The following is a 24,378-nucleotide window of genomic DNA, read 5'->3' as shown; positions in this document are numbered from 1 at the left end:
GCACAGAAAGCACAAAGTCCTCTAAGGGTCTTCTCTGAGTCCTACTTTCTAATTCTATACCAGGCTGCTTCTTAAAATGAGGAAAAGAATCCAGATATTCTTAAAAGCATAGTCAATGGCAGAGGGGCCTTCAAACTACTTATCCTGTTCTTCTCTGCCCCTGATGTGTTTTGTTCCCTCCGACGTGTTTCTTTAGTGTTCTTTAGCATGGTTAAGTGTTGGCATCATGTCTTGGGTATGTGCTTTATAGCAGGAACTGTGCTTAAAAACTTAATAGTTGTGATCTTATTTAAACTGCAATAAAATTCTCCAAAGTACATATTATCCTCACTTTATATGGCAAGATATCGGCACGTAGACACAGTCCTAACCTATCCAGCAAGTCGGTGAGGATTCAAACCCGGGTCTAGCAGTGCCTCCACTGTGGTTTTATTTTTTAAAGCAAATATAGAAATTAAATATATCATTTAAATGCCTCAAAATTAAATAGATCACAAGATAGCTTAGCTATACATTACCTTCCACTCCACAGCTACCACAGTTGGGATAAATAGTGAAGATATGGGCTGGTGAGAAAAACACATTTCCATGCCAGAAAGAAACTGCTTATCCAAGTGAGGCACTGCAGATGTGTCTCCTGGCTCCCAGACTCTCTTGAGTGGGGGGCCCGAGAGCGGACTCGCCTCCTCCAGGTAAAGCTGGTTCCAGAGCGCTTCCCACTCACCCTTCAAGGAACACAGGGCTTCAGAGGTAGCATGGTCAACACATGGCCACAGAGAGTGGGAAGCTTAAGCTGTAGTTTCAGCTCACTGTGGAGGAAATCAAGCATGGAGATGTTAGCCTGCCCAAGGTGTCCAGCAGAACAGAGGTCCACTTCCTAGCCCATTTACCTGTGCCCCGTGCCTTTGCAGGAATGCATCCTCCACTTAATGGTAGTTGTTTGCAAGAAGGAGAGTGGGAGTGAGGAGGAGACAGGCAAGCATTGTGTCCCTTTGCACTATCTGCCTTGTGTTATGCCAGATAGTAATTGTTTGGAAGCTCACACACTCATGCTCACCTCACCTAAAACCTGTCTTTCACTGGTTGCATTCACAGGCCCTGGTCTGCCCCTCTACACTCTGCATCGCAGCACTGATCAAAAAGGTATTTTGTCATCCTTCCCCCTCCACCAGCTTGTAGGAAAGTGTGCACATGAATAGGACGGGCATGGGATTTCCCCTCGGCATTAGTTTCTTACCCAGGAGTGGGACACTAGTCTCCCTACCTGAAGTGTGCACAGCCCAGCTGCCGTCGTTCACGCTTGCTCGCAGTTGGATCATGTGACCTAACCTCTTTGTACTGTTAGGAATCATGGATGTCTCTTGTATTTGTTTAGAGCTGAGAGTCCTGGAGGACAATTCTGCTTTGGATAAAATGCTGCAAGATGTCCAAATGCCTTCAAAAAAATTGGACTTCATTGTTCTGAATGAAACAAGTAAGTTATATGTCTTTTGGAATAGTTTTTCTTTTCATGGAAATAATAATAAAATACCAATAATGTGACACTTTTGGTCTAAGAATATGTTCTTTGTGTTGTATGAATCTAATTTAAAATGGTTGTTTTCCAGGAAACATTCTATTACAACTACTACTTTTGCTTTGTGTGTGTCTTAAAACAGTACTCTAAATAAAATGTATTTTTGTCAAGAGAGTATTTGGGGGAAATGTCCTATAAATAGGTCAGTTCATCAAGTTAGGAACTCTGTTCTACCGGTGGGCATTAATTGTAAAACCATAATGGCTAAGTTAAATCACACCTGATATATTTTATCTTTGAACCATAGAGTTAGAAAATACCTAAGATAATTATTCTAAAATTTTGAGGTTGTTTCTAAAAATGTTTAAGCTTCAGGTTTCTTCTTTGGTGTGTGTGTGAGGCTTGTTATTTCCTAGCGAGCTCACGTGGGGCATGCGGTAAGCCCTGGTCAAGCTCAGGCACCACTAAGAACAATAGGTTTATCTGAGTCAGAGGTGCTTGTTTCTCTTCAGTTTCTTTTTCCATTCAGGAATAATGACTTATGGGAAAGGAAGGTGATTTTGGGTCATTTATTTAGCATAATGGGAAACATGGAGCTGAAGAGATGGCTCAACTATTGGGAAGTGATACAGCTCCTGCCGGGGGACCTGAGTTCCTTTCCCAGCACCCATACCCACTGGTTTATAAACTGTGTAACTCCAGCTCCAAGAATTTCAACACCCTCTTCCGGATTCCCAGGGCATCTGCTCTTACTCGCACAAATACACACACACACACACACACACACACACACACACACACACACTAATACACATATAACCTAAACTAATACAAATAAAATATTTGTGTAAATGAAATGAAAAATAAACTTCAACTCCTGTCATTGTGGAGGGTAGGACAAGCCCTGGAAAGCAGGGCCCACTTAGGCAGAATAACTTAGCACGCTGCTCAAAGGGAATGTGCCTGTGTGTCACCAGGGTCCTTGCTAACAAACACCTTCTGACCCAGCAGGGGTGCCACTGCTCCCTGTCCCTGAGACATCTTGAGCTCATTTTGACAGTCTGGTGCCAGAGTTCTGCAGTGCATATGGAGACGCTACTCTATTTCAGCGGGCACACAGTGGGAGTCCTTAGGTTTTAGGGCCGGGAGGGCACATGGTTAAAAGGAAATTTTCTATTTTAATTTTCAATTTCAACATAACAGGGGGGAGGGACCCATTAGTCACTAGTCGTTCTTCTCACTACAGAAAAGGGGATTGAGACAGGGCCTGTGCAAGTGAGGCCTTGGGAGCCTTCCTCACAGAAAAACTGCACATTTACAAAAAGATGGAGTTATAATTCCTTCTAATCACTTGTGCTGGCCAGACAAGATAGAAATTGACTTGTGACAGGTGTATGCATTAAAAATATCAGTTAGTTTGACTAGTAGTTTGATATTTGATTAAAGGTATAATAGAAAATTATTTTTTTCTTACCTACACATTGAATAAAAAGCACAAAACAATTAGGAAACACAAATGGTATCAGATAAGCCCATCTATATAAATACTTGACTACTGAATCTTCTTTTCTCTTTCTCTCTTTAACCAAAATTGCTACAAAAATCCATCAAGAAACAAAAGGGAAAGTAAACGTAAGAGACACCTCTAGAAATCAGGTTTTGTTCATTCATTTGTTTGTTTTTGTTTTTGAGCCTATAGTTTACATCTTCCTGTGTATGTGGAATTCTCATTTAGATTGATTAGACTCATATATTCTGAGAGTAAAGAAGACTGACTTATTATTTTGAGGTTTTTTTTAATTAAACTGATGTTAAATCAAGCACGAGAATTTAAAAAGACCCAAGGAAGAGCCCACAGAATGTGAAAGCATTTTATTCCACGGAAGCCCGTTTCACTCTGTGAAAGACTGAGCTGAAAACCGAGCTCCGTTCTGTGCGCTGGGATGGCAATAGGAATCATAGAATTGCTATTAAATCCAGATTTTTAAGAGCTATGGCCGACTGCAAATTCTAAACAGCTTCAAGGAAATTCGAGAAGAGGAAAACATTTGGGAGGAAAATTTAGAACATAAACAAGCTAGATAAGTAGATTGGGTGCCAAAGAACAGAAGCATAGAAACAAAACATTACGAGTCCTAAACTGCACTTGTATTTTAGAAGGCATCGATGGATTTCACGGCTGCATTAGAAACAGTTTGATTGTTTTACCACCATAGTAACTCAAATTTATGAGCAAAACAGCTGCCTTTCATGTCTTTAAAATGTGATCCTAAGCTGATCCTTCTAGTATTCGATCTAACATAGCAAATTGGTGAACTCTGAGAAATTACTGACAGAAAAGGAATGGAATCTCCTTAAATAACTATTTTTACCTTCCTAATTAATCTTTTTGCTTGTTTAGGATTTTGGTATCAAATGATCTTACCTCCTCATTTTGATAAATCCAAGAAATACCCTCTACTAATAGATGTGTAAGTATTCAAGAGAGAGGAATTTGGCAGTCAACTGCTATACTTCTCTGGGGGAGGGGTATAGATTAATGGCATATAAAGCCAATACTTCTCTTCTTTCCTACAGCATTGATTACTAGTCCCCATCCCATCTTGTACCTACAAATCCCATCTGTTTTCTCCTAACTTAACAAATGAGATAGACACTTCTCTCTGTCATAATCATCTGCTTCGCTTCACTTCCCTGGAGTTTAAGGGAGTCCCACTGGCCTTTCCTGGTTCTCATCTCCATCCTTTCTTCTTGACAAGAAAGAGAAGGGCACTTTTGATCTACCAAATTTTCTGTCATTGACAGGGCCAAGAAATTTCATGTTACAAAAAAAATATTTACTCATATACGAATGTATGAATACGTTCGCCTGTTTAAATTTAGAACGCTGCACCATCTAGTTTTAAATGAAAACAATGTGGTATTTTGCTTAAATGAAAGTTCTTTTAACTTCCATCTCTAAAGGAGAGGCAAGAACGTGTTAGTAGAGGCTTTCATGCAGGAGTTGCTCATTCACTGTGGGGTTGCAAGAGCCAATGAATGGGAAAGTGATGAATTGGGAGGGGACTATTATTAGAGAGGATATGCATGTACCCAGAAGTTATGTAGACTGTGTTAGAGAGGGCATTGAAACAAGACACAAGTGAGCTATGGGGATTATCTCTTAGTACACAGGAGATTTGATAAAAGTGGTGCATATGGCTATATGTATGGTAGACCTTAGGCTCTAAGGACTGCAAATACAACAATGGTAAAATTCTTGCTCTGATGAATAACATGCTTACTTCCTAGTTCAAGTTATAGTTCTTTGTCCTTGAGGTTTTTAAGTACTAGCATTCTTTTATACAATAGTCCTTTCTACCATGGTATAGAGTCTCAGAGTGAGCAACACTAGGTACGAGCCTAGAGGGGAATGAAAATCATGTGACACTCTGGTCAGAGTCCTTAAGGAAAAAACCGTATAGACTGGGATGGAAAACTACACTAATAATCATTGTTATTTTATAAGACAATTTCCCCTATCCCCAGTATTGGATGAATTACGTTTTCTATTTCTAAGATTGCACAGTACTGGGAATGTAGAATGTGTTTGACAGTAGTGTCCAAATACCAATCTTAGGGATGTATTTTAAAAAGCAAACAGCTATAAGTGTCATGTTGCCAAATTTAAAGACCATAAATGGTGCTTTTATTCACCTGATGCAATTGTCATCTCAGAGGTTTACTGCTGAATAAGCTCACCACATCTAGTTCTTTCTGATCTCTGGCTGGCTGGTTCAGCTCAGCTCTTCTGGCCTAAGATCCTCTCCAAGCTGACTGATTCAGTTCGGCTTCTCTCCTTCTCACTAAATTTCTCTGCCTGGCCTCAAACTAACTCTGGCAATTTGTTCTAATCTTCTGGTTCCTTCTGTCTTCACCTGTAACCTGTCTTTGTAAAACTATCCCAGTAAAACTTCTCTCTCTCTCTCTCTCTCTCTCTCTCTCTCTCTCTCTCTCTCTCTCTCTCTCTCACTTAAATTGCCTCTCTTCCCTCTGCTATTTTCCTGTGAGTTGGGTGTATGCTCTCCCTGATTGATCCCTTTGTCTGTCTCTTAATTAGACATCACGTTCAAGTATGGCTACTTCCTTCTCAAACTACCCTTGCTTTCACTGTAAGATTAAACACGTGTACTAAGGACATACAGTTGGAGGGATAAAAGGTGTGTGGTTTGTCTGCATTTCAGCCAGATCACACAGATGTAGGTCTTTGGATGTGAGCCTTGTCAGAGCTGCCCTGTTGCTGGTTTAAAATTCCTCTATAAATGAACCTATTCTTAATAATTCAGTGCCTACTATGATTTTCAGGCTCTTGATTGAGAAAAATGCAAATACCTGATCCTTAGAAGAAAAATGCTAGCATTCTTTATTTAAAGGTGGAATTTTTCACAGATATGCAGGTCCCTGTAGTCAAAAAGCAGATGCTGCCTTCAGACTCAACTGGGCCACTTACCTTGCAAGCACAGAAAACATCATAGTAGCTAGCTTTGATGGCAGAGGAAGTGGTTACCAAGGAGATAAGATCATGCATGCAATCAACAAAAGACTTGGAACACTGGAAGTTGAAGATCAAATTGAAGCAGCCAGGTAAGAACTCAGAGATGAGCTCAGACATTGTTGACCTTCTCTCTCTCTCTCTCTCTCTCTCTCTCTCTCTCTCTCTCTCTCTCTCTCTCCCTCTCTCTCTCTCCTCTCTCTCTTTAATATGAAGGGTGTGAAGGTTCTGGGGACTGAATTTATAATCCCCCATATCTGCTAGTTTTTAAGTGTATATTATATATATAGAGAGATAAAAACATGAGTCACAATAGATTTATATGAAGTTTTAGAAATGCTCTTACTAAGTTTTTTTTTCTATATGGCTTGAGAAAGGGATACACTACTGTCATCCAAGAGTGAAGGGTGAGATTCATGAACACTGATAAACTGAGGAAGGAATGATGTGTTATTGAGACTTCCGGGTGTTACGACAAGATGTCTGGTGGAAGGGACTTTCAAGAGGAAGGATTCATTTGGAATTCTGGTTTGAGAGATGTCAGTCCATTATTCTTGGCTCAATTGGATAAGGACAAACCACAGTGTTTTCAATCCTTTCTTCTATGTGCTTTGATGACAATTTTCACTTTAAAGTTGGCAAGAAGCAACCAGCAGTTATGCCATATACTGAATGCTAGGCAGTCTTGACATTTCTTCCCTCAAATAAATTAATCTTTCACCATGAAACCCAGCCTCCCACAAAGTCTTAGGACTTGGGTCATGGGACAAAGGTAGACAGGTCCTTTACTACAGTAAAACAATAACCTTTGGTCCAATTGTTAGTCAATTCCCTTTTCCCCATCTGACTCCTAATGGTCAGGAATTGCTGCTCCCTGAATCCTTAAAGGCACTCTGGTTTTCTGAGCTCCCACCATGACTACTCATTAACCTCTGCTGACAGCATTCTAGCTGGCTTCTTCAAAGCATTTATCTGAATGTCTCCTTCAGACTAATTCCAAATGTTTCTGAATTACGAGATCTAACAGTCACAACAATGACCCTTTCTCTCGGTACCAATGGTCAATGTCAGTGAGATTTTTCATTACAATTCTAAAATACAGGATTAAACAATTTAAAAGGAGGAATTATTTATTCTGCACCATGGTTTCAGAGATTTCAGTCCACAGTCCTTGGCTCTGTTACTTCCAGGTCCCTGGTGAGGTAGAAAATTATGGCAGAAAACTTGCGGTGAGCCTATTTGCCTCATGGCATAGTAGAGTGCTTTCTCTCCTCCCGGTTTTTATTACTTCCGTGCCCTCGCTGACAGAAAGGTACTGTTCACATTCAGGGTGGGTCTTCCCCTGTTATGTTTCCCCACAGATACATGCAAGGCTCTTTAGTAACGCTTAAGCCATTCCTCAGCCCAATCAAATTGAACATTATATTTGCCTATCACACTAGGGAAACATCTGGCTAAATTGTTGAGCCCATTCCTTGTAGTCAGAACTACATGGTCGAGAAGTTGAATGTACCTTCACCCTTGTAGTGAGTAGTAGCTATGACGCCCAAGAACTGGCTCCAACAGACTGGATAAGGGTGACTCTTCTAGTTTTGGAAAGTTTGGGGGCACAACGGTCACAAATCACAATTATGAGGACTTCATTAAGTATGAACACCATTCCATTCTGGCCTTCCCACATACAAGTACAAACCGATGAGAGAATTGTACTGGGGTGAGCACATAGCTTTAAGCTGCAGAGCAGCCTTGGGAGGGGAAAGTCTATTCGTGTATTTCAAGTAAAGGAACAGAATTTGTTGGGGTGAACTAGGATTAGAAACCAATCTATCCCAACTCTTCATTGGACTGCATCTAGCTGGTGAACTCAATAGATAACCTTTGGGTTCCCAACCTATGTGATAGGTGTTTGGGGAAGTCTAATAAATGAGTCCTTTGAGACCACTGTAAACTAGAGATGGAGAGATGCGGAATGATCCATGGGTGGTCACTGTACTGAGAAAAAAAAACTTTAAAGAGAAATAATCAATGAAAATAAAATATGTTGGATTAGTATCTCTAAGTGAATGAAGTTCCTTATGCCAAAGTTAATTACTGGCCATTTTCTTTAAAATGTAAAAGGAATTTTAGATTAATGATGAAAGGATAAATTGGAGGTTTTGTTGTTGTAAAAATAAGCTTTTATCTAGCAGGACTGGTCATCTTTCTATGTGAGGGAGCTATGGTTTCCAGAACCTCATGAATCTGAGTTCTAAAAATGGTAAAATCACTGAGTTCAGTATTTATAAAATAAGGTCCCACTTTAAGACAATAACGATGTGCAGAACTACTTATACGATGGACACTGTTGTAGCAACTTGGGGAACTGAATACAGGAGCACACACAGGTGACTCCCCAAGCAGTACTGAATGAACGAAGTCAGGTATGAAGTTCAATTCAAGTACAACTTGATTCGTTGATGCTTACTACTGAGTACAGCAAAAGGAAATATTTTAATTTATTTTCGCTTTTCAGACAGGAAAAAGACCAGGAGTTACCTTGTGATAGCATGTTTACTTTGTAAAGGTGTGTCGCCCTGGGCAATCCTGATTCGAATCCTCTGTGTTTAAGGATATTGACAAGGAGAAAAGTTGAAAAGTACTTTTAATCTGTTCTGGTACCACTTGTCTCCGCAGCCTCGGACACGTATCACCAATTGAAAACAGCATCAACTATCCATCAAAATGAAGACTTCCACACCTCCTATAACACCACAAAATTACACATTCTATTTGCTAGACTTCCTTAAGTAAAAAACAATTGGCTTTTGATTTAAGGATGAGATTAAAAATAGGAGCAAAAAACAAAGTTCATATTTCTTTACCTGCATTTCAACTCCTGACACAGTTGGGTGGCAAAGATGTTTCTTAATCCATCAAAGAAAATATACTTTCATTTAATGGTGTTGAGCTTGCTAATCAACACCCAGTACAGGATGGGATTTAGACGTTTGTATTTAAATTCTCAGGTAAAAGTCCAGAGACAATTCTAAGCCTACTCAGATGTTTTCCATGCCCTTGTCTTTTTCTATTGCAGGGGGTAACCACTTTCAAACTGAAAAACATCTGGAGAGATTTAAATTCAGTTACGTAAAGAAAAGTGCATCTGGGCTGCAAATTTTTATATAAAGCTGTGAAAAAAACTGCCAGGATTTGTTTTCTGTGAATCATGCACACACACACACACACACACACACACACACACACACACACACACACACAGAATTTTTATGGACTCAACCCTTCTTCATGTAATTTTGATGCTCTGATGTTAGCATAGTAGACACTGCTCTCAAGTGTTTTTTGACTATTGATCCGGTTGCTCTAATTTGTAATAGAATGAAGGTGCTAAAAGGGGTTTTCACATCTGTGTGGCTAGCTTACTTTTCTATACACAGTGGAAAATTAATTTGCAAACTTCTTCCATGTGTTTTAGGCAATTTTTAAAAATGGGATTTGTGGACAGCAAGCGAGTTGCAATTTGGGGCTGGGTGAGTAGCTTCCTTGACTCATGGATTTGTATGCACTCCTTAGCGAACGTAACAGAGCGGAGGTTAACTTAACTTTTGCATGTGAATCTTTAGAGACAAAAATCTTGTCTGTCAAGTCTTGGGCCTCTAGCAGCAGGCTTCCTAACTGTCTCCTGAGCTAGACATGTAACTGTGATAAGACAGAGAAGTCGGGAAGAGTTGGGAAGGAGGAAGGGGGAGGACAAAAAGAGAAAAGGAAGAAGGAAGAAAAAAGAGATCTTACTAACCAGCAAAGGTTTTGTGCTTATTACTTTTATTTATTATTCTCTTTAATTGTTTCGTGGTCCCTAGGGTCCACTAATATCCCATGCTTGTTTCCTGATGTCTATGAAGTGGACCAGGACTCTGAAAGTGTATACTTTAGATACTGGCCAATTAAAGCCAATTTAAGCCTCATATATCATGCTTTCTATCTCTAAAGAGGCACAGTATATAAAGATGTGAGAAATGTGGAAACTGCGACTCGCTTACCATATGTCCTTATTCCTTTACCTCCATAAAAATAACTGTTTCCATTCCCCAGTCATATGGAGGGTACGTAACCTCAATGGTCCTGGGATCGGGAAGTGGCGTGTTCAAGTGTGGAATAGCCGTGGCGCCCGTGTCACGGTGGGAGTACTATGGTATGTAACTATTGTTGTGTGCGGTGAATTATTAAGTGTTGACCTTAACATTCTAGTGAGAAAGCCATTCCTGTTTTAGCTTTCTGTGTTTCTGTGGAAAATAATAGGCTGGTTTCTTTCTGTGGCTGTTTACAGAGACGTATATGACGTTCTGGTTTGTTCTGCTGTTACACAAGCCCGAGTGCTAGTGTGTGTTACCTACACATTTAATTTCTCATCAACAAATCCTGTTTCCAGAATTTTAAAACAGTGCCAGCGCTACATTTCTCAAATAAATGTTTCTTTATCATTATTAGAATTTGATTTGGGGCTTCACATACTAATAGAGGAGAGGAAGTCTTTGCCTTTTTCCCTCTGAGTGAAGGTCAAATATTAGTTGGGCGTTAGAGGAGGAGAAGACAGGAACAGATGAGTTTCCAGGGATTTGCTTTCCCACTGTCTTTTAGCACTAGAATATCATCTCCATCGTGAGATAGACCGTACGGCGTCATTTTTCTGAGCTGACAATGCCCAGGGCAAGACTAGGCAGAGCTGAACACTGAGGTTTAGGAAGGGGTGTAGTGTTTTCCTCACCTTCTCTGACCTCACTTAGGTTCTTTATGTAGTGGTGTAAGAACGGAATTGTTGATGAAGAATATGCTTGTTAATAGTTATACACTAATATATGGCAGCACCAATCCTGGGCAAACTCATCTTTGAAACTCTCTCCAAATCAAGAGAAGCCAATGTGCGAAGCCACCATCTTTCCCTTGAAAACTTGGCAGGCGCAGATACAATTTAATTTGCACACAATGGAGTTGTTTTTCCTGTGATACTTTTGTTTCTAATGAATTGTTTTGTTGGATGGTTTGTTTCTGGAGACCTCTGGTGGTCAATCAAATAATAAAATAGCCTTTGTGAGGTTGCAGACATGTGAGAGAAGCTCATTAAATGTACATGGCGTAATACATAGTAACGAAAGAGAACTTTGAATGAGTGGTTTTAAACAATTTTACTCAAAATCTAAAACAAAGAATATGTACGTGGTGTTTCAAGACATTGCTCTAAAATTCCACAACTACTGTAGCTATGAATATTTTTAAATATATTTAAAATTTTTTTTCAGATCTTAATATACATGTAAATGTGGTTATTATAGATGTAAAAAGTGACATGTCCCGAGACAGGTACATTGCTGACTGTGGAATAGACATTGGGGAAATTTTTTATATCCTCTCAAAGACTGTTTTCCCCTATTAAATATATAAGCAATATTATTTAATATTTGACTTTTTAAATTAAAATATACATAAAAAGCGTATTATCTTTTATTTTAAGTGTCCTTTGAGATTCTCTGTTTTTATAGGAGTATTCTGTAGATACACGACATTATACACGGTCTGTATTCACTTTAAGCAATGTTCCTATTGCTCAGTTAGGAGGAGGGAGAAGGAGAAACAGAAGAGCAGAAGCTCTTCAGCCTAGTGCCTAATCTAAGCCTCGGCATTGCAAAGCCTTGCAGTGTTGGCTTTAAGCAAGAAAGGAATGGAAAGAATTCAAAGAATTAATGTCGAGATCCTTGTCCAATCCAGGGACGGTCAAGCATGGAGTCAATACACAATTTTTAGGCTCATATACTGCGCTCTGGCCATTTAAGGAAGCAGCTTTTAAAACACCATATAAAGCAAAAGAAATCAGTTTTCAGAAAGACAAATGTCACACATTTTCCTTCATACATGAAACCTAGAATTGACCTTAACAAAGGACCATAAGTATGATGTGAGAGTAGGAGGGGACTGTCTGGGAGCACAAAGGAGACAAAAATGTAAAATGGAGGGTCAGGACGGGAAGGCTGAAAGTAGGCAGGGCAGCTTGTACTTGAATGGGACATGTTTATCAAACTCACACTTTGTACAATGAATAAACACTAATAAGTTACAAAACAGCAACAAAGTTGCATCAGTGATGTTTTAGGGTAATCGATGATATAGGATTTCATTTTTTAAAAATCGAGTTAAGCTATGTTTGATTACCCAAAATAAATAAACCAATTGTGCAACCTGTTATTCCACCATATTTATATATAAAAGAGCTTATGTCAGTTCAGCAGACAGATATTAATGTAATCTGTTCGCAGTGCTCAAGTGTTACAGCACAAAACTTGAGACCTCCCCGTAAAGTGAAGGGAAACAAATGTTTAACTTGGATTATGATGAGGCAGCCATGTAATATGGACTGTTAATTCTTTCTTTTCATCGCAGTGGATCTCACCCTGCCCCAAAACTAAGGTTTAAGAAAGTCCCGTGCAATTGGTCATTGTTAGGTATTCCCAAAAGGAGAGAGATGATCGTCACATGAGGGACCACAATAAGACAACAGAGGCACTAGATGGCTTTGATCGGGCGGGTCTCTCCGCTCGTCACTTGCTGGTTGTGTTTCAGGTTGTCTAGTTGTACGTCCACCGCCCTGACCCTGAGGGCTGAGTGTGGATGGGTCAGTGTGGCAGAGGATTCCTCAGTCTGACAGTGTGGTCTGGCCGTCGGCATCTCTAGCTGCATCAGCAGGGTTTGGCTGGAGTTCAGGCACAAGAAGACAGGAAACGCGATGTAGTAGATGTAAGAAATGCTGTTATTGGAGGGGAGTTGAACCTCTTTTCTCTTTTCTTATCCCAGACTCAGTATACACAGAGCGTTACATGGGTCTCCCAACTCCAGAGGACAACCTTGACCATTACAGGGTAAGAGCTGTGTCAATCTCATAGTTGTGTAAAAGTGGCCCAGGAACTTCTTAATTGTATCTATTTTAGAAAAAAAATATATTATTTCCAACTAAATTCTTGTTAAAAAGAAGTAACACAGGTGGTTTAGAGATGCTCCAATAGTTTCCCTGCTATAGTTTGCATAATTACAGTCTTTATCATATGCTATATAGGTCACAATATGCATTCATTTGGAAATACAAAGCAACATCAGATAATTACTTTAATTATAAAAATTTCAGTTTAGAAAACATGTCAGATTCAACACATTCTTTCAGGATCTGGAAGATGCTTTAATCCTTCAGCAAGATATTAGAGTTTTTATGTTATTGTAATAGTCAAAAGGTAAATGCATGCCTATAATTTTCTTACTCTCAGCCAGCTATGTAGATTTTTTAACACGTGATTTGCATAAAGCAGGCGAGGTGGCAGGTGCATTTGAGGAGGACCCCGAAGAGCCCTGTCCGTGAATTACCAAATAGCTTTCAACTGTGGGAGAGGCAGTGGGCAGCTGGCTCTCCAGAGAAGCTGACACACTGAAAGGTGACCCGATTGTAGCTGTACTTGCCATCGCTAGTGTGGAGGCCACGGCTAAGCCAGAATACAATCTGCACCCTCCCGATGCAGCTGCATGAACCAGCACCACGTTGACATTTTCAAAACTTTCCTGGGTCTGTTGGCACTATTAGTTGAGGAAAAAAAAAAACTTGTAAACTAAATTAAAGCTTTTCGATAACAAGTAAAAATCATCTCTGACATTTCCGTTCTCCAACAATGTCCAAAAACCCTCCGAGGGAGAATGAATTAAAAAGAGAGAAAAACAGGAATAATGTCAACACGGAATTTTCTCTGTTGTGACTCTTAATACCTAGGCCTACGAGTAATATTCCTCCGAGCAGTATATATATACATTTTTGTAAGATTCTGTCATTACTACAATGGAATCTGAAACTATCTGATCAAAACACAGTGAGTTCAAAGTTTTGACTTTGCAAGGTGTGTGTGTGTGTGTGTGTGTGTGTGTATGTGTGTGTCTGTATGTGTAATTTTACTTTTACTTGCTACTTTCAACTAAATTAGCAAGCTTGTATGTGCAGGGGGCATGATGTATTAGTACTCACGTGTTTTTATATGTTTCTGAGACATGATAGAAAAGTAACAACCCACAAATTAAGAGGACACACAGGCATCTTTACCTACAAAGCAGTCTCATAATCAGGCTATTCCTATTTCTGTCAGAATCTCCTCTAATGCTGTACACTCCCATCCTCTCACTCTTTCTATTCCACATCCCATAATCTGCTGTAGGCATTGTCTCATCATAACTGCAATCTCCTGGCAAATGACCTAGCTCCCCGAATAACAGTAACACAGTTTGTAAACTCTTCTGTTTTCCCACAATACAGTCCATTTCACACCTTGTTAGGACCTTAACTATACACACACACATACACACACACACACACACACACACACACACACACACACACACATGCACGCAGACACATAGACAGACACACACAGACACACTCACATACATAGACACACAGACAGAAAAACACACTCACATACATAGACACACAGACACATGCACACATACATACTCAGACACACAGAAAGACACACAGACACACATACACACATACAGAAACACACACATATGTACACATACACAGACAGACAAACAGACGTACACACACACACACACACACACACACACACACACAGTTTTAATACTACTTTCTTTTGTACTTGACCTGGTTTAGATGTAAGATTCTGTACTTTTGTAGCTGCCATTTCTGACATTGCTATGGGATTATACCTGGCTTGTCATCTGTCTCTGCTCCCATATATTAGGATGCTCCCACTGTCCTCTTTCTGAAGAGGTCTCTCTCTCTCTCTCTCTCTCTCTCTCTCTCTCTCTCTCTCTCTCTCTCTTTCCACTGTTATTTTCCTCAGATGACTCTTAACTCTCATTTTATCTACCTTGAGTTAGTAATTACTCTGCGCCAGATTGCCCACCCCCACACTGTTATTCAACATTTCACTCATTGGATGTCCTTCTGTAAAGCATCTTATCTTGCAACTTATCTTGACTTGATTATCTTTTTTTAAAAAAAAGCTTTTAAGGTAAATACTGTGATACAAATTTTACTTCTCCTTTTCTTTGTACTTTTCTCATTTTGATGCTCGATATTTTTTTTTCTTCTTAATTATCCAACCTGAAAGATAGTTTTCTTGGCTATGCCCAAGCAGGGAAAACCCCTGTCAACTCAGAGATACACTGCCTAGTATTCCAAGGCCGCCTCTGGAGAATGGTGAAGGAGACCCCAAAGCCCAATCTGAAGAACCCATGAGGCTAGAGGTGCAGACTCATGTCCAAACCCTAAGAACAAAATTCGTCAGGACGCTTGCCTCACTTACTCAGAACACATCCCATCATTTCTGTTCTCTGAGCTGTCTCTCTCTATAATGCTATAGGGCAGCAGTTGGAATCTACCATTTCACAGTTCCTTTTCCAGCCTTTTCTATAGGCTCCTTTTTCTGACACCGATCCCCAAGCTCTACCCCCCACAGTGGTGGCCATTCTCGTCTCTCCCCTTAGGTGTTCCCTGTATGAGGTAGTCATGTAAATAGAAGTCACTTTCTCCTGCCAATGGCAACACACGCACACTGGGTGCACAAAGTCACTCTTTCTCTTCGCTGCACAGATGGCTCCCGAGGACTGTTTAATCCTTCCACGCCAGGAGTCGGGTTTTCTTGGCATGAAATTGATTGCTGGCAATGGACACATTAAAACTGCCAGTACCAGGGAGCTAAAGGTTCCCAACGTGTTACTCAGAGGAATTATCTGGGAGGGTGATAGCTAAGGTGGGCAGGGAAAGTGAGGTAAACGCATTAAGGGAATTGTCTCCACCTAGCTCTGCTCCCGTGGTTGCTTCCTCTGAGCATGGAGGACTGAATCTGTGTGGGGATCTGAATCTGAGTGGAGCACTGAATCTAAGTGCCTATTTTTGGTGCACAGCAGGCTTTAGAATAAAGCTGCCCTCCTTTGTTTTTTAAATGAGCCTGTGCTTTTGTCTCTGGCAAGAATATATTCAAACATTCTATTTTCCTCCAAGGCCCCAGCTGCCCCTCTGGACTGCCATCTCCTACTTCTTTTCTCTCCCAGGTTTGCATTCTCTCTCTCTCTCTCTCTCTCTCTCTCTCTCTCTCTCTTTCTCTCTCTCTCTCTCTCATCCTGCCCTATCCCTTGATAAGGCAGAGAGCTAATTCAACAGTTCCTGAAAGGTTTCTGTCACTCTGTGCACTTCCGTGGATCGAGAAAATATTTTGAAAAAAAAAATCCCATTTAGTCAGGACTCTCTTAGCACATCCAGAGTTAGGAATGCACAAAATGTTCGGTTGTGCAATAAGTAAGCTTATATTCTTAGCTAAGAAGCCATTGACACATAGAACTATAGAGTTTGGAAGAGAATGTAATTTTTCAGTACAACCTGATGAGAGGATTCAATACCAGGGGATAAATGACCTAGACTTTAAAGGAATCCAAATCTCCAAGAGAACATACCTGTAAGCTCAGGCCCTTTTACTACTGAGGAAAGGGATGCCACCAGGTGAATCGCCAGTGTGTGCCATGCTTAAAGCTGGTCCGCCATTTGTGAAGGTGTACATCTGTATGGTTGACTTCCCAGCAGTGGGGATGTTATTTCCTATACTTTAAAAGCAGCTATGAAGATTTGGAGATCCTGAGGCATAGGCTTAGACCCACAGACTTAAAATGACCCTTGCAGTGACCCCCATAAGATTTTTTGAAAATCACCACCCACTATGGACAAATGACAGGGCAGAAACTCTTTTAAAGACTCCAATGACCCCAAAGAGGAACCTTCCCCAACAAGGACCTGGCCCCAGAGAGGTGACAAGTGTGAGCTACTGAGCAGTGTAGTTCTGTAGACAGATCTTCTCTATGGGCAGGCTCCACGCATAACAGACAGAAGTGGCAACCGATTTAAGCAAAGACATGGGACAACCAAGGAGGCAACTCTGCAATCAGGAGCCACAGCATGCAGCAGAGCAGCCACACCTCAAGGAGTGGGATCCTGACCAACGGGTGAACACTGTCTCAAAGGCCATCTGCAACCAGAACTTCAAGACACTAACACATCAGAGACTTGTGTGTCATTCACTTATCCAAAGTGTCTGGCATTTGATTTGTTCAAAAGTTTATTCCTTACGGACAAGAAAGAAAGTAAAAACACTGGAGAAATAAATTTTTCAAATGGTAACAGTTCATGAACTTGAACATCACACAGTATCCAATCTGTATGGAAAAGACCAGACACTTCCAAATTGTGACCATACAGCCTGGTGGTCTATGTCAGAAGCCTGAAGGAAGTTCAGGGAAAAGGAGGAGCCAAAAATATAGGATTCTAACTCCCTGCCCCCACCCAGATGCACTCACCCATTCATTTATTGTGTTAGTATGACTAGATGGCATCCTTAGAACTTTAGAGGAATTATCAGTTTTAAGTCTCCCTGATTCCCACCATTTTATTGACAGGGAAACTGAGGCACTAAAATATCAAGTAACATATGGATGTTGAGGGTTTATAAAGGAAGAGGACACTGCATGAGCCAGGAATGAAGAAGAAGGACAGAGAGGAAGGGGGGAAGATACAAGGAAGATCAGAGAGATTCCCAACAGGTTACAAGGAGGGGGAGGGAGCATCAGGGGAGAGAGACAGTGACAGAGAGAAGGGTTTTCTGGGGATCTCTGAGAGTGATCTATTGAACTGAGGGATAGCTTTGGGAAGAGCAGAACAAATGGTGACCAACGGTTATGACAGGACGTAGACTGGAGAAGGGATTGTCTTGTGAATAAGCAGAGAAGTAGGAGATGGAGGGCAGGAGGAGCGGGGCCCCAGTCCTGAGCCTTGCTGCCAAGAGGAGAGGGCAGCCTGGAACACACAGAAGGGCTGATTTAACTTGTAGAGGAGATTTATTTTGCATTTTGCTCAAAATTTGATAGGCTTTTGGCAAGTGTGTGAAACAGTCATGGATTTGGCAGTCTTCTGCTAGCAGATTTGAAACGCTCAATCCTTAAGAACTGCTGCATCGTTAGGTTATGCAAAACAGGGTGCAATTTTGTAAATATGCCATCTTGCACTGATTTGACATTTGTTCTATTATCCCAGAATATGCCAAAGGGAGAGAGACCTTCAGATTTAAGCCAAACCTTAACTTGTTTGTGGAGTGCTGATAAAATGTTGACTGCTGTGTGATCTTTAAAGCAGCCAGTGTTGCTTGTGAGGCCTGAGGTAGAACCCCCTGTCTGGGGCGGATGGGAGCTCTTTCCTTGGCAGCTCATGGGTGCAGTTGTTGGGTAGATGTAAACAAGTGAAACATCTTATTTAGTGGGTTGGATTCAGTTTCTCTTAAATGTTTTCTGTGCCCTCTGCTTGGTATTAATGATGATTCTCCAAATGGCACCTTTTAATATTAATTCAAGCAGCATCGATTTCAGGAGAAGAATCCATAGAGTGAAGTGGTGAGCCCGAGGGTATAGCTTACTGAGTTGTTGAGCTGTTATCGCTGGGACCCAGGGGTTGTTTGGTCCTCTATGGGAGCCTGCGGGTGATAATGAGTAGTTTGACTGTGATATCAATTAACTATATAATATATTGTTCAGGAACTCGGGCTTTGGAGTTCAAAGAACCTGCATTGAAAGTTTGCTTCCATTAGTTCTAGATGTTTGAACTTGAGGAGGTCACGATCCTTCCCTGAACCTTAATTTCTTCCTCTACACAATGGGAGTAACCAGATACGCCTCCTAGAGTCACAGAAGTGATTAGAGGAGACCCCCACACCTGCCATGATGTAAGCTTCAAAAGCATGGCAGCTGCCATCATTCTTATCTTCAGGGAGCAAATTGTCCTTCTGGTTCGTGGATGGCACAAAGGGTAGCGTGAAAATTGTCACACCTCCTGTTTCTCACAGCATTTCCCTACTCTCATCAGCTCCTTCCTTTTATTTCAAAAAATACAAAGATCTATTTGTTGGAAGGTAGCTGAGGAACCAGCATGATCCAACAAGCAGCTACAGATGGTTCTTCTTGGGGATTGAAGGAAAAAGCTCCTCACAGAGATGCTGTGGAATCGGCATTGCCGCTGGACCAATCCTTTCTACTTCTCTCTGCCAGACTGTTGCTGGCAGCGGGGCTCTCCGGAAGTTTCTAGCCTCAGGAGAGTGCCAACTGCACCACCATTGCATCCTTGCCCATTTATCACTCCGAGCTTCCGTTTTTGTCATTGGTGATAGACTTATTCGGCTTGTAACTTAGTCATCCATTTCCTTTTTTCATTCCCGTTTCCATGGATAGGCAATGGGGGAACATCCAATTTGGGTGCGTGGATATAGTACAATTAATATCTTCCCGACCGCTAATCATATATTGGAGAAATGCATGCATCGCCTACATATGCTTGCATATGTCCTCCACAGCATGAAGTGTGCCATACAGCAGGCATTAGAGTCTTACCAGAGAAGCCCAGGATGCGTAGTCCAGTAATGAACCACACCCCGGCCGTTCCGGAGGCAAAGCGGCGTCTTTGCATTTGGGGATGGAGGGTTGTTTCCGGCACGGAGAGCTCCTAAGAGGGTGTGCTTTTGGCAGCTGCCTGTCTCTCTCACTGGAAAGTCCCCTGGGAGGCTTCTCCCAATGAGCAGGGGAACGTGCACTGAAATGGCACACTTATCTTGCAACTGCAGGGGAAGCTTTTGTTTTATTTTTCTCTTGCTGCATTAAAGTATTTGTCTTTCTTTCTTTGTAGTGTAATATTGTTAATGTAAAACAATTTGCATCATGACACTTTTATCACAGTTTTCGTCTTTTTCTCAGTATGTTGCGTTTCTCACCATGTCTAGTTCATCACAGCTACAGTGTGTACATCACAACATTTATCTTAGGCTCAGGGTTTTACTTGTTTATAAAAATTGTCTTCTTTCAGCCTGTATTCACTCCATTTAAGAAAAAAAGGCAGCCAGAAACTGTTTTGGTCCAAACTCCAGTAGTTATCACATTCCTTGCTAACTGTCCTGTGTCTTTATATGTCTCCTCACCATTACTCTGTGTTTCAATGACATTTCTCCATCTCATGGCTCTGGGAGGTGGTTGGAGCAGCTTTCCTGCTCGTGCTGCCAAGCAAGGCAGGCCCACGGGACTGCTAGAGGTGAGGCGAGGTGACACAGTTGCATATCTGGGTCAGGTCTGGGTGTTAAAGTCGATTATCGTCTGTGAGTAAAGGGTGGGATTGAACTCGTAAATAAACATGGTGGCAGAAAGTCAGCATGGGCTGGGTGCCTGAACTGGTAGAGGAGACCACCGGGAAGGGCCGTGAAAGGGGCTTGGCCCTGTAGCTCAGAATGAGCCATGAGTCTGACCTCCCGACTCTAGCCTCGTCTAGTGGATAGCAACTCCCTTTAAGGAGAGTTTGATTTGAGACCTCCTGTTGGAGAACAGAGAATCAAGTTTTGTGCTATCACCTGGTGACGGGAAAGACACCCTTCCCAACCTTCAGGGTTGTTCAGACCAATCTCATATCCAATTATTTCTCCCGGAGAAGGCAACACAGCGCAGAATCCAGAGGATCCACTATTATAACGTAATAATTCCTGGACAGTTAATTAAAATTTTATTTCACAGGGTTCCTTTGCTAGAAGACAATCATAAGCCCTTTGGAATTTTAGAAGAGATGACAGAGAAACAGAAAGTAAGGGAGGTTTCCCCAGACTTGGTCCAGTTTTGACATAGCCTAGAGATGGGTGGCAGATACTTACTTCTGAACCCGTCTCTTAGTACATAGAGCAGGGTTGGCATAGACCTATTCACACTGGTGTGTGAACTTGATTCACTTCATGACTCCTTCAAGATGATCAGTTAGCACAGTGACAGGCACAGAGGAAATGCTCAAGGAATGGTACCTAGGATTACAACTGCTGTGGTATAGCACTTAGAAGTGGGCATAATGACTTAATAAATCACAGAATGAGAATATTTTATTCTGCCTACTCTATTTCCACTTAACGGTGCAAAAGTAGGATCGATTACAGTAGATAATGCTGAATAAGTGCACCTACTCATTTAGTTGATAAATATTTAGCTCTGTATTAGATGCTATAATAAATGTATTATTATTTAAGGATAATAAATTAGAAGCAAGTCACTTTTCTTATGGACTATATAGTTGGATACAAATGAATTTTATTTGACCAGATGGAAAAAATGAGTGGGTATCCCACTAGCAGGGGCAGCATTGTGATGGAGGGGGTCATGCTTGCAAACGTGCTGTCTGCACGGAATCACACATAAGTACATATATGTGGGACATCCCATCGAATGGAAAGGTTTTTTAAAGTTAAATTAAAGAACAACTTTTAATGAGTTAAAGTTTATGAATAAAGTCTCAATTTGGGCCAGAAATTGAATATGATGAAGTTGATTAAGAAATAGTCTGCTTAAACAGGATAGGTCATACCTTGAGCTAACCAGTTCAGGATGATCTTAGGAGTCTTGGTGGATGGAAACTTTTGGGTCACTGTACCGACTTTTGTAGAAAGTATGTCACTTTCCTGAAACACTCTATCACAGAGGTTCCAGTCAGCCTCAACACTTTAAACACTACTTCCACCATGTCTCTTGACTCCTAAATTCAATTATTCTTAGTTCTGTTTTGTAGAAACCAGGACATAGAGAGTGCTGCATGTATGTCCCCAGTTACAAGGCTCAGTAGTGTTGAAACTAAAAACTAGACTTGAACATGTAACTGTAGCCCCCATACGTTGGTGGCCAGACCACCAGGACTCCCAGTAAAAATATTAGGTTTGCCATTAGCACTGTAGATGGGATGTCGCTGAAATGCAGACCAGCATGGTGAGCAGGTTGGCAGCTGCAGTGTCTGTGGAGATGTCACTGTCTCTTCCTCCCTGACCCACTCCAGGACAAGCAAAGCAGACTCTAGCTTCCGAGGATCTATCTGGCATTTTTCCTCCATCTCAACATTGTAACTGGTGCTAAATTGAAATAATCTGACCTATGCTTTTAAAGATCCTTTTTCCATCCAAGACCTCTGACCCTTACTGTGGAAGCCCCTAGATGACTCAGACCAAATTAGACCTTCTGACCCTTCATCCTGTCTCCCTGGCTGGCTTAGGAATTACATTTAACAGAAGTATTTTTCTCCAGTATTCAAAATGAGGAAGTATCAAACACCCTCTGATTTCCTGAGGCCATCCTTGATCTCTTTCACCCTTCCCCCCCAATATGTTACATTTGCTTAGGTTTTAAACATCTGTTTACAGAGAGGTAATGTTTGCTTTTCATTCGGAACCTAGCAATGTGGACCAAAGTTCACATGACATATTGCAGAGTATGTTTAGTTGCAAATGCTATGAACAGGCTCTTTGAAATGTAGCATGTATGGCACCATGTGACACATGGTTGCTATGGCAATACACTTTTTGGCTGAACTACAGCAGAAGCCCATGGAACATACATTGCTAATATGAGACTCTGCCCTGTGATAACGCATAGGACACAGCAATCTGTGATCTGGGACTGAATGGGTTTTGCATGTGTCCTAGGGGACAGGTGCCCTCTTCCTACATGTGCAGAGAAGATGTGGCATTCTTCCTTTCCAGTCCCGTCTCCCAGGCACAGGGCATGCTGTGCATTCTGCCATGCATGGAGACAGCATTTGCTTGAATATCGGTTTGCTATATTTTGTATCAAAAGGGGCCCCAGCTGAAAACATTTTATTTTGTAAACTGAAGTGAAAAATCAGTTATGGCAGATCCTTTTTTGAATAATGACATTCTTTTTTCCCAATTTCAGAACTCAACAGTCATGAGCAGAGCTGAAAATTTTAAGCAAGTTGAGTACCTCCTTATTCACGGTACAGCAGATGGTGAGTTTCAGTTAATTAGACTTTTTAGCATCACAGACAGGTTTGCAGTTTCACTACTGACAAAACAAAAGCATGAGGGGCAAGACTGTTACATTTACTTCAATAAAACAGTGTTGCTTTCCACAACTCACTTGTCTTGGGCTAAATGGGATGCCGAGTCTTAGAACTTCAGTCACTTTCTTCTTGTGCCTTCCCCCTTTGGTATCTGAAAACTCCAGAGGCTATTAGCTACTTGTTTACGGCTGCTTGTTCTCTGTCTTCCCCACAGATAATGTTCACTTTCAGCAGTCAGCTCAGATCTCCAAAGCCCTGGTGGATGCTGGCGTGGATTTCCAAGCAATGGTACACTAAGACTTTGTTTGGGGGAGGTGGGGGACAAAGTATCTGGTGGGTCTAGTTTCTTCTTTGGGGGTTACTTTTTTCCCAAGGAAGTCTCAGAAGAGAGGAAGAAAAGAGAGGCCCCTTTTCATTCCACTGTGAAGTTGGAGACGTGATATCCTTGAGTCATACAAAGAGTAAATATTAGACAGTTTGAGGTTGAGAAACACAGTATTACATATCCTGGGAGTGTCAAAACACCATTCTTCGATCCCTGTGATGGTTCAGTCTCTCCCTGTTTTGATTCGAAAGTAATCACTTATTCTGTAAATGTGTGGCAGAGTAATTCTAAAGTGAAACCAGCATGATAATAGCTGAAATGTAAAATTCATTCTGTTATTATGATTACTAGCCACCCTAACAACAGTGGGGTATTAATAATCAGCATGCTTCAGTTCTTGCAGTTGCTACATTATCTTTTGCTGAACAACTGCAGGCAGCAAACAATTAGGCTTGTTCATAAAGTCAGAAATGGCTGGGGCTGGTTTTGCCTGTACAGGAGGTTTGGGGTACTTAGATTAACTCATCTTCTTCATTAGAATTCTTCATCAGACTAAAAAGAATACATTATTGTTTTTATACATTCTTACATATACACACGTGTCTTGCACTAATAATACAATAGTATAAAACGCAACTTTCTTAACTGCTTTGGCTAGAAAATATTCCCCCACCCCCACCCCCACACACTTCTGACACATAATTTGCTTCATAATGGGTTTTAATAATGCCCACTATCCAGGAGTAGGTTTTCTATTTTGTACTGAGAAAACTTACCATCTCTTTTGGGCCAGGTTCTCAGAAGAGGTTGAGGCTTGTTTTTTTCAGTGTTTAAAGCAAAGTCAGATATACTTGAGGCATGATTAAAATTAACATGTCTCAGGGATATGTACCTGCCTGACATAAATGTCAGGTAAGTGGAGGTTTTAATTCCCAGGGTAAAATTGAAGTGTTGGTAAATAAGACATTTGACTTTTAACTTCACTTACATTACAGTTATAAAATGTTAATATTAAAATTGATTTTTCTATCCATTAGATGTCTATATTAGAAAATTTTCCT

General features: G+C 41.0%; 1 protein-coding gene across 1 annotated transcript in view; it reads left to right on the top strand.

Annotated features, from left to right (window-relative positions):
- Positions 1-24,378, top strand: part of Dpp4 (dipeptidylpeptidase 4) — an 81,630-nt gene that overhangs the window by 54,166 nt on the left and 3,086 nt on the right. Inside the window, 9 exon segments of the mRNA NM_012789.2 lie at positions 1,096-1,143; positions 1,376-1,474; positions 3,918-3,987; positions 5,945-6,139; positions 9,520-9,574; positions 10,137-10,236; positions 12,888-12,952; positions 22,866-22,938; positions 23,207-23,280. Coding sequence (NP_036921.2) covers positions 1,096-1,143; positions 1,376-1,474; positions 3,918-3,987; positions 5,945-6,139; positions 9,520-9,574; positions 10,137-10,236; positions 12,888-12,952; positions 22,866-22,938; positions 23,207-23,280 — 779 coding nt within the window.

Source organism: Rattus norvegicus, chromosome 3 (assembly GCF_021556685.1).
Source record: "Rattus norvegicus strain SHRSP/BbbUtx chromosome 3, alternate assembly SHRSP_T2T, whole genome shotgun sequence".
NCBI classification, from domain to species: Eukaryota; Metazoa; Chordata; class Mammalia; order Rodentia; family Muridae; genus Rattus; species Rattus norvegicus.
Note: the sequence above shows the minus strand (reverse complement) of the source record. Positions and strands in the feature narration are given on the sequence as shown.